Here is a 13,235-nt window from a genome sequence, read left to right as displayed (position 1 = left end):
TTATGGCTGAGTAGTATTCCAGTGTGTGTGTGTGTGTGTGTGTGTGTGTGTGTGTGTATCTGTCTATGACATTGATCTGTTTATTTTAGAGAGAGCACGAGTGGGATGGTGAGAGGGAAAGGAGAGAGATTCTCAAACACACTCTGCGCTGAACATGGAGCCCGACGCAGGGCTGGATCCCATGATCCCTAAGTCATGACCTGAGTTGAAACCAAGTGTCAGGGCCTCATCTGACTGCACCACCCAGGCACCCCTATATACATTTCCTGTATACAATATATTCTTTTATCCATTCACCACTGGATGGATACTTGGGCCATTTCCATAATTTGGCTATTGTGAATACTGCTACAAACATAGGGGCTCATGTATTCCTTTTTGATAAGATGCTAAATGTTATAAATAGAAAGGGCAGAACAGGAAATGGATTACTGTACTCATTTCAAAGCTTTGTCATTATCAGCAAAGACTACCTGGTCTTCCGGGTAGCAACACTTGTGACAGAGATAGAAGGTACAGAAAAGACTCCTGTACATACAGTGTGGCCCTTCATGGGAGACCAACTGTTCTCAGAACAGAAGTAGTGTAGACTAAGAGCAAGAAGTGAACCAAGCTTGTGTGGAGGCGCTCATAAGTGATCCCTTGTGTCCCTGATTGTAATCTGCTCAGCAGCTCACATGGAAATCACGAGTATCTTGTGTCTAAGAGGATCAAAATGCCATCTTTCTTCTGTTTTATTTGTTACATGCAAGTTTTATAGAAGACATTTTTTATCACTCATTTGATTTTCATAAAAATGGGGATTGTTTGGAAGAAGAGTCATTAATATTCTTTACAACTTGTTCTTGTTCCTCCTTTTATGTTCCTTGCTTGTGCAGACTCTCTCTTATGTAAAATATTCCACTGATGCCCTTGGTAGATTTAGAGGTTGTTAAAGAAATTGTAATAACAGCTCTGGGAACAGCCAGGAACTGCCTGTCCTATACTGTCTGACCGTGGCTAGCCATTCTCCTTGTAGTTTTACAGGCTTTGCGTACACACTGATTTACAAAACAGTTTTGATCAATTTAAATTTAGCATTTCTTTCCAAACTCAGGCTTTACACATTCAGGACCAGAAAAGTTGGGCTGTGAACTATTCATGCCTTTCTCTGTTAACAGTGGTAGTGATACTGCAATGGTTATTTGGATTTATGAAGGGGACATTTTACTAATGGAACAGCAAATGAAAATGTCCAGGAAGGAGAGACAAAACTCTCACCAAAAAAAAAAAAAATCCTTGGTTTGTCCTGGTGTTTTCCATAAATTTACCTTTTTCTGTAAGACCGTATAGAAATTCTATTCATGCATATGAATGTATTTAACATTTATATATTTAGTTATTATTTTTCTTTGAAATGGGCAGGAATTCTATTAAACGAAATGACAACATATGTGCACACGTGCACTTGCACCCATGCTCTCTCATATCCAAGCTGATTGCGATAATTATTTGCCACAATTAAATACATTTCTGCTGCTTTTCATCCTGGAATATGCTGCACAGGGTTGTCTGTTCGAGAAGCAGCTTGATTTCAAATCTGAGTCTGCGATTTTACCAGGTTCGCTTGTGACCTCTAGCTCGGGTTTTTTGTTGTTGTTTTTTTTTTTTTTTAAATTTCTTGGTCCTTTTGCTTCCCTCTCTTCATGATATATTAACTAGTGTGGCTTTTATCTCCCAGTTAATAGCGGAACAGGCCTATGATGGCTTCTCTGTTTCTGTGTGGTAGAAGATAGCTCCCAGGGACGTCTGGTGCTTAGTGAACACCGTGTCCCCATGTTGGTTTCTGACTTCTAACAAATGAACCATGGTAATGTGAGATGTGAACATTAGGCGAGGGTTTCTCAATCTTGACATTACTGACACTTGGGTCGAGATGATTCTTAATTGGAGGGAGCTGTCCTGTGCATTGTTGGATTTTTAGCAGGATCCTGGCGTCTGTCTCCTGAACACTGGTAATATCCCCCTCCTCAGTTGTGACAATCAGAAATGTCCCCAGACACTGTCAGATATCCTCTGGGATGTAGAACTGTCCCTCCTTGAGAATCACTGACACAGAGCATGGCTGCCTACCTAGGGGATTCCCTGCAGAGCCTCTCAGTGCAAAATCTGTATATTCTCATATTTGAAGCCAGATCATTCTAAACATACCCTCCAAATTTAGAAAGAGACTATTAGCCCTTTGGTATATGATACAACAGAGGAACCAAAAGAGAGAGATTTATTTGAGGGGGTTTTTAAAAGTAAACTTGACACAGTTTGAGAATGTGCTTATTTTGTCTTTTCCTTAGACAACCCTTTTAGGTTTAATTTTGTTGCTCTTTTGGGATGACTCAGCAGTTTTTTTAAAAATTCTAACCTCATTCAGATACTCTAATCCTTCCTTTTATTTATTGTGATCACACTGCAGCTGATTTCCTGTCCCTTCATTCACTTCCATAAACTTTCACTGCAGGGTGGGTTGGGGGTGGGAATGGAAACCTAGCTCCTGTCTTCAGCTTTGGGCAAGTTTTTTTGTTTTTTAGATGGTTAGTTTGTTGTTGTTGTTTTTTTTTTTTTTTTTAATCATCTGAGAACTATTGGGTGCAGTCTCTTGCATAATATTTACTTTATACAGTTTTTTTTTCCCAGTTGATTAAGCATTGACATGGTTTTTCAAAAACTTCAAAGTCGAGATACTTAATTGCCTTCTCTTAAAAATACAATGTATGTGTTGATGGTAGCTGGGGTGTGGGGATTGCTCAGAAATCTTCCCATCACTTTTATTCTGTAGCTGCGAACTGATACTGTAATCCTGACAGAAAATGAGCATTCACATTGACTCTCTAGCAGCCATTTGGGGCCTGGTCCTTTGGTGCCTCAGGATTTATGGGAAGCATAACATGAAAGAAACCCAAAAGTAATTCTGAACCCTGGGCAATTCCCCCAACTCCAAACTTGGCATGTCATACTTTTTGAAATGATTATTTTGGTCATGACATCTTTGGCTGGAAAGTCCAGATACTGGGGTTCCTGGCAGTGTTTGTGGACCTCATTAAGATGGCGTTTGTATTGGGGCATCTGGGTTGCTCAGTGGGTTAAAGCCTCTGCCTTTGGCTCAGGTCATGATCCCAGGGTTCTGGGATCGAGTCCCGCGTAGGGCTCTCTGCTCCGCAGGAAGTCTGCTTCCTCCCCTCTCTCTCTCTCTGCCTGCCTCTCTGCCTGCTTGTGATCTCTCTCTCTCTGTCAGATAAATAAAATCTTAAAAAAAAAAAAAGATGGCGTTTGTATCAAGCCCCACCCTGCTGCCTGCTGTGCGGGGCTCCTTCCCTTGCCTCCCAGCTGTGGACAGTGGCTGATGCATGAGGCCCAACGGAGCTGGGGTGGAATCCCGAGATCCTTATGAACAGTAATTCTCACAGTGCAAGGAGCTGGGATATCTTTGCTCTTTGCCTCCGCCTGCCTTGGAAACGGCAAAAAGAGTCTTAGCAAAGACCAGAAACCAAAACATTACAAAACCCAGAGCCAAATGGCCTGTTTGAAGAGTTCTTGCTTAAATGGTTTGAACGTGGCGTTTAGGGGAGAGGTCAAGGTCATCCTTGTTACTGAGAAAAAGCATCTGAGGCCTCTCCCTTGGTCAGCAGATAGTAGCACCTAAAAGGATGATCCAATTCACTGCCATCGTCCCTGTCTTTTGTCCTCAACAGCTTCCTCTTGTGCCAGTCTGTCCTTACCCATTTTTTCTAGAGAGGCCGAAGTGTCGGTTTAGCTGGGTTTTTATTTTAGTGCTGTTAGCTCTTTGCAGAAGCTTGCCTGGTTTTTAATTCTTTCCTTCTTTATTACCAGCCAAAAGGAGAGGGAATATACCACTAGGATACAGAATGGTTTGTAGTAAAAATGAAATATCGACACAGAAATAGCATGTGAATCCTCATATCTTGCCTTCGGTGCTGTCAGTTGGCATCGGTGAGCAGTTTTTAAAAAGCCAAAATGATGGATTTTCCATCCTAGGAGCGAGGAAGAGCCTTGAGAATTTCCAACCTTTAAACACAAGAGAATCTATAGTATTTTGAAAGTGGAGAACATTGTCTAGCTTCCCTGGGTAATTCACTCTAATGCTTTAACAACTTTCTGCATCAGGAAATTCTGTATGAGTTACAGCCTCAATTCTTCATGCTGCTTAAGCCTGTTCCTTCTTGTTCTGGCCTCAGTGGAAGGATCGAACAGCTGGTCACAGGCCCCAATGCAAGAGCCATTCACATAATTGGAAACTGTTATTAAATTGCCCCTTCAGCCACTCTTTCTTGCTCATTCTCTCTTTTTTTTTTTTTTTGTTCATGGCTAAATAATCCCAATTCCCTTAAACTGTTCTCATAGGTCTTTCAAACCCTTTAATTATCCTTGTGTCTTTCTGCCAAGCCTTCTCTGAATTCTGGGTCAGCTGGAGTCCCCAGAACTCGAAAACTGCGTTTTCTAAGGCTGATTTGAACAGTGCCGAGGGTCATGAGACCCATTTCCTCACGCTCTACCCGCTTGCCTGCAATTGTACATCATAATCGTGGTGTTGCTTTTTGGCTTTTTTGTTTTTCCACCTATATTTGTCGCTGACTCATAGTCAGATTTTTACTTTACATCTTCTGGAATGAATAGAAGCTTTCTAGTCTTACCGTACTTCCTGTATTAAGCCTAATTTTTACTCTACATCATATCTGTTAATTCATCAGTAAACAAACTCTCAGCATCAGCCAGAAAAAAAAAAGCATAGGTTCAGGTGAAGCGACAATGAATCCATGTTTCAAATAGGAAAGAATTAGTAATGTTTTACAGTTTACTGTCTTCCTGTGCTGGTTTGTCTCCTCGCTAGAAAGGGTTATTTTGATAAAGTGTGTTTTTAGACCAGTGGAGCAGGAGATTGTCATAGGACATATTGTAGCTGAAACTTGTAGTTTCTTTGATGTAGTCTGTCGTTGTGTCTTTGTGGACAAGATAGAGAAATGTGTGCAGGAGCCTACATGGTGACAGAACCTTCTCCTAGTCTGACAGGGGAAGGCTGAAGCCTGGGTTTCTGTTGAGCTGACAGCAAGCTGTCCTGTGTGACCTCGGCCTGCTTGATATTTTCACCAGGGACTTTTTGATGAAGACAGAATGCGTGTTTTCAAATGTAAAAATCGCTTAAAAATAAGTTTTAAAAATGTAAAAATTACACAGAGTGGGGAAGAACAGCCAATCAGAATGGCTAATCTGTTGGCTGTGAGAGTCAGGATTCTGCAAGATTTTGCTGAAATCGTGCAGTGGGCTCAGACTAACAGGAAATCTTGAGGAAGATGAAAGGAGCCAATCCTAGACAAACAAGCAGAGTAGAGGAATGACTAGAAACAGCCAGAAACAGCATTTCCCATTATGCCCACTGCAACATTAGTATTTTGTGGTGTTCATAAGCCTGAAAGGTTAAAAAAAAAAAAAAAAGATAAAGGTCTTGGGATCACTGAATGATTAGTGTGGGAAATTCTGAGGTCAAACAGAGTTTAACGTGTTTCTTTACCAACGACCTTCTCAGCTTTTAATATGTTAACATGCATTAAGCATTTTAAGCGGCGATTATAATGTGCAGGGTTTCCGTAATTAATTTGACCTTCTTTTCATGAAACATTGTGTTGGATGACTGATCTGCTGGATGCACTGGGAAACACTGACCCAGAGATTTTACTTGAGTGGAAACCCCATGTGAGCTTAGAATACAGAACAAAAGAAAGTCATGGCAATCCTACTGCCCAGACAAGTAGAGGTACCATTCCCAACAGATCATTTTTGTTTTTCTTTTGTTTTTTGTTTTTTTAAAAGATTTTATTTATTTATTTGACAGAGATCACAAGTACGCAGAGAGGCAGGCAGAGCAAGAAAGAGGGGGAAGCAGGCTCCCCTGCTGAGCAGAGAGCCTGATGCAGGGCTCGATCCCAGGACCCCAAGATCATGACCTGAGCCAAAGGCAGAGGCTCAACCCACTGAGCCACCCAGGCGCTCCACCAACAGATCATATTTGAAGGATAGTCTTCCAAAGGAGAGTGGCAAACCAAGGCATGTTCTGTGAGAAATAAAAGGAATGGGGGGAGGGGTGCACCTGGGTGGCTCAGTCAGTCGAGCATCTGACTCTTGGTTTCGGTTCAGGTCATGATCTCAGGGTTGTGAGATCAAGCCCCTGGTTGGGCTCTGCATTCAGTGTGGGGTCTGCTTGAGGTTCTCCCCCCCCCCACCGCTTCTTTCTCAAATAAATTAATAAATAAATACAATCTTTAAAAAAACAAAATAAAAGGAATAGGGATGAAGAGGCATGGACAGACATAACAGCTCGGATAAAATACTGAAAGGGCTCCGCCTAGCCTGAGACCCTCTGGGTTTCTGGTGGGACAGACAAGAATGGTGAGGGTAACAGTGGCACACAAGGGTGTGGCTCTTGCTGTGTGCCGGACACCATTCCACATGCCTTTCATTTAACTCATTTAATTCTTAAAACAACCCTGTGAGGCAGGTGCTCTTCATAGTTCCAGCTCATGGCAGAGGAAAAGTAAGACTCAGGTAAATTTAATTCACCAGAGTCAACACAGCTAGTAAATGACAGAGCTGGGCTTTGAACTCTTGGCGGTTGGGTTCTGCAGCCTCTGCTGTGCTCTGTGGATTTCAGCCCTCTGTGCGATGAAGCACTTTTGACAGGGTTACCTGTACTCAGATGTTCAAGATCCTCCATTAAGGACGTTGGCTCCCTTGTACGGCTGACATTTATACACGGTGTCTGTAAGTACACACCAGCATCGCATAAGTTGAGACTCGATGGCTGTGGAAGGTATGACAGGTCTGTGGTGCCATTCCAAAAGGATGAGTTCACTTGCATGGTTCCTTTCATCTTTAGGTTCCATGATCCCCCCCCCAATTTTCCACAGAGTACCCCTGTGATAGCACTGTACACAGAAAAGAGTGTTCCACAAAAGCTTTTGGTCAGTACTTCAAATTGATAGTGTTTTGCAGCTAGGAAATTCAAGATCAAATAGCTCATTAGAATGCTCTTAAATTTATAATCGGGGTAATGGCTGGACTAGTGCTGAAGTGGTGAGCTTTGCAAGCCAAATGACTGTCGGTCCAGACCCTGTTGCCTTTCTGTCTGCAGGGTATGAACAGATTCATGGTTAGGGAATCACATTCCAAGAGAAGCAACATGGGTTTGCAGTGCAGATACTCGTGACTTGTTTGATACTAAGTAACCCCTCTCTATGTTCATTTTCAATCGGCCTTGGAATTGGCAGTGTCCTCTGGTTCTGGGCAAAAGCAAATGAACAGCCACTCTGTAGAAAGCACTTGTATTCTAGGACTCAGAGTATCTCCAGAAGATTTTTGTTAAGGTCAGTGTTCTACATCATGAAAAAACAAAATTAAGTGCCCAAGAACCCAGGGTGAGTAAGAACCAACAGAAACCTCAGACTGCAGAAGCAGACCTATAGTAATTTCATACTTTGGAATCATTAGATGAATTTTTGAAAACCATGTTTACTCTGTTTAAAAAAATAATAACAGATAAGATTGAAAAATATCTGCAGGGAGCTACAGACTTTGTAGAACTGACCTTACAGATAACCAAATAGAACTTGTAGATGTTAAAAAGTATAATAACCAAAATTTAAAACTCACTGTATGGGATTAACAGCAGACTGGATGCTACCAAAGAGAGAAATGTATCAAAGGGGTTGTTAGAAATGAGGTGCAGGGAGGGTCTATGCAGAGGTACACAGGCCAGATTGAGGGAGTCTAACCTTTATTAGATTCCTATAAGCAGAACAGAGAGGAAATGGAGAAGAGATGTTGTTTGTTGATGAGATCATGATTGAGAAGATTCCAGAGCTGACCAGAAATGCTAAAGATTCAAGAAGCCCAGTGAATACTAAAAAAAAAAGTCTCAATAAACCCTAGAAACATAACACAAGATAGAGAAAGGACAGATTACCTTCAAAGGAGTTATAGTCTGCTTTACTGGTGACATTTCTTAACAGTAGTAACAAAGAAAGTAAAATAAAAATGGAATAACAATTCAGTGTGCCCAAACAAAATAAAAGCAAACAAAACAAAAAAAAAAGGAAAAGAAACCCTTTCAGTTTAAAAATCTATACCCAATGAGGAGAGCTGTCAAGAATATGGATTTTAAAAAGAGAGAGATTTTTGAGACCAAACAAAACCCGAGAAATTCTCCTCCAACAAGACCCTTACAAGAACATTCTACAGGATATACTTGGGCAGAAGGGATCCCAGATGGAAAATGTGAGATGAAAGAAGCAAAGAAAAAAATAAAAGTGGCCAATATATTGGTCAGTCTGACAACACAAAAAATTAAAACGCCATCTCGTAGGATTAACAAATACGTAGTTAAAATGCATGACTGTTTCAATCCATAGATGATGGGTAAATATATTTTGAGTTTTCTAAAATCATAGTACTGTTGGGGAGGAATGGTATTGATTCAGTTTAGCCTTTGAGAGGCAGAGAAATAGAGACAGACGAGCAGCAGTAGGCCACCATGAAAACCCTAGACCAGGAGTCTTGGGTTCTAGGAGTGGCCTTTGAAAAGCTCCTTCCCTCACCTGTGTCTCAGTTTTCTCATCTGTAAAACAAAGCTCCAGGACCCAGTATTTTTTCAAGCATCTCATTATGATTCCGTGAAATACTGAGACATAGGTTCTCCAGGAAAAAACAAGGAATCCGTAACTCCTGAGTTGCTTTTTCCCTAACCTCCTTTGAAATGTTATCGATAAACACTCAGTGTTTTCCTTCTGGCTCACTCTTACATATCTGTTCCAACATGGAGCGAAAGGGAGTGTTGAGGCACAGGTATGTATTTGGCTCGCCATTCTCCATGTGCTGGTTTTGCTTTGTTTTCTTGTCATCTAGCAGCTGAACAGAGTAATGGCAGTGTACCCTTAGTCTAGCCTTAGGGGATAGGTGGCTCGTGTGGCCGCGACGGGGACATTGACAGAAACAGAATGTGAAAAGTGGGTCTCATTGCACCACTACCGTTCTGAATTTCATAATGTCTGGTCTGTACTGATGTCTGCCTCCTTTCCCTTCTCCCCTTCTTTCTCTTCTTGTCCCATGCCCACCCCTCCACCCCTGTGTTTCCTCCCGTCCACACAGGCTAATAATAAACCTGAGATCGAAGCGGCCCTCTTCCTGGACTGGATGCGACTGGAGCCCCAGTCCATGGTGTGGCTGCCTGTCCTGCACCGGGTGGCTGCCGCGGAGACTGCCAAGCACCAGGCCAAGTGCAACATCTGCAAGGAGTGTCCCATCATTGGATTCAGGTATCCAGAACCCCCCAGATGGCATTGTTTTTTTTCTTCGAGTCTCTCACCTTTTTCGGACTTGACCTTTCATCTCCTGAGCCAGTTGCCATCAGTTTGTTCCTTTCCCAAGTGACTGCCCTGGTCCCCAGGCTAGTTGAACAGCTCTGACTCATTAGGTAGGTGGCCCTCTGCACCTTTCGTTGTGGAGCTCTGCGGAGCCACATGTGCCATTGAACAGGATCGACTGACCGCCTGCGTCCACGGCAGTACCTGTCCTGCAGGGGAATGCCAAGTTACCGTGCTGCCTCCTTTCCCTTCCCAGGGCCATATGGTGGGAACCATCTCTTTGGGTTTTTTTTTTTTTTCCCCATGGTTCTTTTTTCTTCTCTCTCTCTCTTTTTTTTTTTTTTTGTCCTGTTTATAGAAATCCTCTGGAAATCGGTTCTAAGGCTAAGAGATGATTCTGTTTGGGGAGACCTGTCATGGTAGCTCAGTTTCTTACTCGTTTTGTACCACTTTTGTTCCCTGAACTCACAAGAAATGTTTCAAGCAACCCAGAACATGCTTCTTTATCTGCGAATCTGATTACACTCTTTGCATAGTATCCTAATGAACTTCTGAGGGAATATAAAGTATGCAGGTAAATGAGAATTTCACAAAGCAGCTAAAAAAGGGAAAGGTTCTTTATAAATTTAAAAGTGAAAGAGCTAGGAAGCATAGCAGGTTATTATTCTGATATTCTTAAAAATGTCAGGGAAAACAGTTGGCTCTTAAATCTTCGGCCTTGTTGACCTGTTTGCGGGAGAGGGGATATTGTTAGATAAATTAATCTTACTGAACAAGAATCCCAAATCCAGATTTTGAAATGGTGAGGTATTTCAACATCTGGCTCAACATCCGGGTTTCCCCAGCAATGGCTTAGCCGGGTAGTTGTGAACTACTTGTATGGCCTGTGCCTGTGCAGAACCCACTTAACAGCTGAGTAAATACTCTTTAGTTCTGCTCACACTTGCTTTATTTCTTTGTTTCCAAATATCTACTTCATGCCATTCATGTGCTTTTTATTCCTTCTTCTTTCTACCCCTGGTGTTTCTGTCTTTTCATACTTCATGTTGTTGACAAAGAAGTTTTTGCAAAAACCCTTAGAGGGTTCTAAAGGCTAGATCGACAACCCTGAGTAGACAGTGCTCGCGAAGGACAGTTAAGGATGCCAGGGGAGAGATGGAGGGGATCCCACAGAGGACTGTGTTCCAGCACTTACCTTTCTTCTCTCAACTGCCCTGGTCAGTGAGTGAGATTTATGTGCAAGGGGAGGCTTCACAGACTAGAAAAGGGGAGTGCTTTGGAAGATCTGAGAGTGACGTTGCCTTTAATTCTTTTGCCCTTATCAAATTAGATTATTTCGGGAAGCGGCACTTCTCTTTCCTCCTCCCCCTCTCAGAAGATGGTTGGGATCTAAAAAAGGTAGCTTTTCCCCCACATCCCCATATGTGGCAGAAGGAATATGTTTATTTGAATTGGCTAGTGTTGTTATCTAAGAAAGCAAAAGGCAGGGAGAATAGGAAATAATAGCGTATACTGAGAGTGGGGGCGTATGTACTTAGAGATTACAGCTGCTTTCATCCAGCACTGATTTGTCTTTTCTTGGGGCTTCACTTATCGTTTGTGGGTAACGTGGTGCCGGTGGGGGGGGAGGCGGTTCTGAAGAGGGAGACATAAAAGAGATCATCCAAGTAACTACCTCAAGGTGAATCATGCCAGTCAATCAGAAAATGTGATTAAAGTTAGATGAATTTTCAGTGAGAGTCCTTGTTTCACTTGCCTTTATTTTATGAAATTGCTTCCTCTTGATAAATTGTTTTGAAAATAATTGCTTCAGGAAAATGTTTGTCCCCAGAATGGGTCTGCAGCACATCCGTGTCTCTCTCTCTCTCTCTTTCTCTCTCTCTCTCTCTCCCCTGGAAGATCTTTCAGCATCTTGTGTTTGGTCTTCAAAAGACTGGAAGGTTGCCAGTATCTTCCTACTTAATCTGAAAGGGTTCCTCGTGGAGCTTAAATGAGAGCTGAAATTTTCTTTCCTCTTCCATATGTTTATAGGATGATCTTCCTGCCAAAATGTTTTGATACTGTAGGAGAAGCAGCAGAGATATGTAGATGGAGGAAGTTAATCACTTACCTGTGGGATTAATGAGCACTGCATTCTGTTTCCGGAATTAAGGCAGTGTAGAAGAAGGTTTATCAAAGAACTTTCCTGGGGGGTTTGATTTGAAGAAATACATATGTGTGTGTTTTTGTTTTTCACCAGGTACAGAAGTCTAAAGCACTTTAACTATGACATCTGCCAAAGTTGCTTTTTTTCTGGTCGAGTTGCAAAAGGCCATAAAATGCACTACCCCATGGTGGAGTACTGCACGCCGGTAAGTCAGATGCCTCCCCACGAGAGCTCGCTCACCGGGAAGGAGCCTCACTTCTGTCCACTATTGCAGATGATGTGCGATGCTGGGATTTCTAAGTTCCCCGGATGTTCCCCGGCTAAAGGGACTCCTCATTGTGGCCTTCAGCTTAACTCGATCCCTAGTGTGTGGGGTGGTGCTGGGAAGCCATTTTCACACTGATCTGGCACAGCCCTAGCAGTTGTGTGGCCATGGGGCGTGCTGGGTGTTGGGGTAGGGGTGATGTGGGGTTCCTCTGAATCTCTGACCCACAGCTTTCAGTCAGTCTGGCTTAACTGATGCTAGGAATTTGCCTTCTATTTTTATTTCTTTTTGTGACTCTTTTGTGTATGTATGTATACATACATACATATATACCTGTGCCTTTGCCTTTTAAACTACTCTGTGAAGTAGGTATTATTATTATCCCATTCTTACAGATGAGGGCTCTGAGGTCTTGAAGTTACATAATTTGCCCAAGGTTCTATAATTAAAGGTGGAGCTTTCTCTCAAGATCTTGTTTTGGGGAGGTGTTCAGTGGCTCTTAGAACTTGGGAAGAATCGCTGGTGACCTGGACAGGACATAGACTCTGTGCTCAGACACACGTGGGTGTAACCACCACTTGTATTCGCTGCCTGTTCCATGGCATTGGGGTTATCTAGGAGCTTCCTGGAAGGGCAGGAGCTCGGGCCCCGCGCCTGACTTCATAAATCCCCCCTGCATGGTAACAGTATCGGCAGGTGGATGCCACGCACTTGAGAAGCTTCTACTCTCTTCTTTCTCTCTCCTGCATCAGAACAATGGCCCGGGTCTTTCACTGTCTTTCTCACTTGGATTCGTCTTGCAGAGGCATTCAGTGATGGAGAATGAGCCACGCACCAGATAGAATGATACTCAGTGGGTGAAATGGGACATCACTGTGGACAGAATCATTTTTGTATAATACCTTAAGGTGTGGCCAAACTTCAGGTCACTACTAAGACTTCTACAAACTCCCATTGATCGAGGAGCCCTCGTAGTTCCTGCGCTTTACTTTCTCGTCATAACAACTTGTTGAGGTATTATTGCCACCACTTTACAGGTGGTGGAAGCCTTGGAGAGGTTAATAACTTGCCTAAGTGAGCCCTGCTAGCAACTGCTAGGCCTGGCCCCAGGTTTTGTCCATAGACTTAACTCTTGACCCCCACTGTCTCTGCAGTTAGGGAACAAGTGCCCTGAGGCAGAATGCTGGAATGGTCTTTTACCCTGAGAATCATACCCTTACGGGTCTGAGCTCAGTGCACTTTCCCTTTCAGACTACATCGGGAGAAGATGTTCGTGACTTTGCCAAGGTACTAAAAAACAAATTTCGAACCAAAAGGTATTTTGCGAAGCATCCCCGAATGGGCTACCTGCCAGTGCAGACGGTCTTAGAGGGGGACAACATGGAAACGTGAGTAGTGGCAAGCGCAAAACAGTCTCTCA

General features: G+C 42.8%; 1 protein-coding gene across 9 annotated transcripts in view; it reads left to right on the top strand.

Moving 5' to 3' along the window:
• Window positions 1-13,235, top strand: part of DMD (dystrophin) — a 2,197,254-nt gene that overhangs the window by 2,118,830 nt on the left and 65,189 nt on the right. For 8 of the 9 annotated variants that reach the window (XM_032883124.1, XM_032883125.1, XM_032883122.1 and 5 more), the window contains 3 exons: window positions 9,190-9,356; window positions 11,644-11,755; window positions 13,067-13,203. In XM_032883124.1, the coding sequence (XP_032739015.1) occupies window positions 9,190-9,356; window positions 11,644-11,755; window positions 13,067-13,203 (416 nt within the window). Of the gene's footprint in view, window positions 1-9,189; window positions 9,357-11,643; window positions 11,756-13,066; window positions 13,208-13,235 lie in introns of those variants that run through there. The other variant, XM_032883131.1, reaches the window with a different exon arrangement.

Source organism: Lontra canadensis, unplaced genomic scaffold (assembly GCF_010015895.1).
Source record: "Lontra canadensis isolate GAN:19392208 unplaced genomic scaffold, GSC_riverotter_1.0 scaffold86, whole genome shotgun sequence".
In the NCBI taxonomy this organism is placed as follows: domain Eukaryota; kingdom Metazoa; phylum Chordata; class Mammalia; order Carnivora; family Mustelidae; genus Lontra; species Lontra canadensis.
The sequence above is the reverse complement of the archived record's forward strand: the minus strand, read 5'-3'. Positions and strand labels throughout refer to the sequence as shown.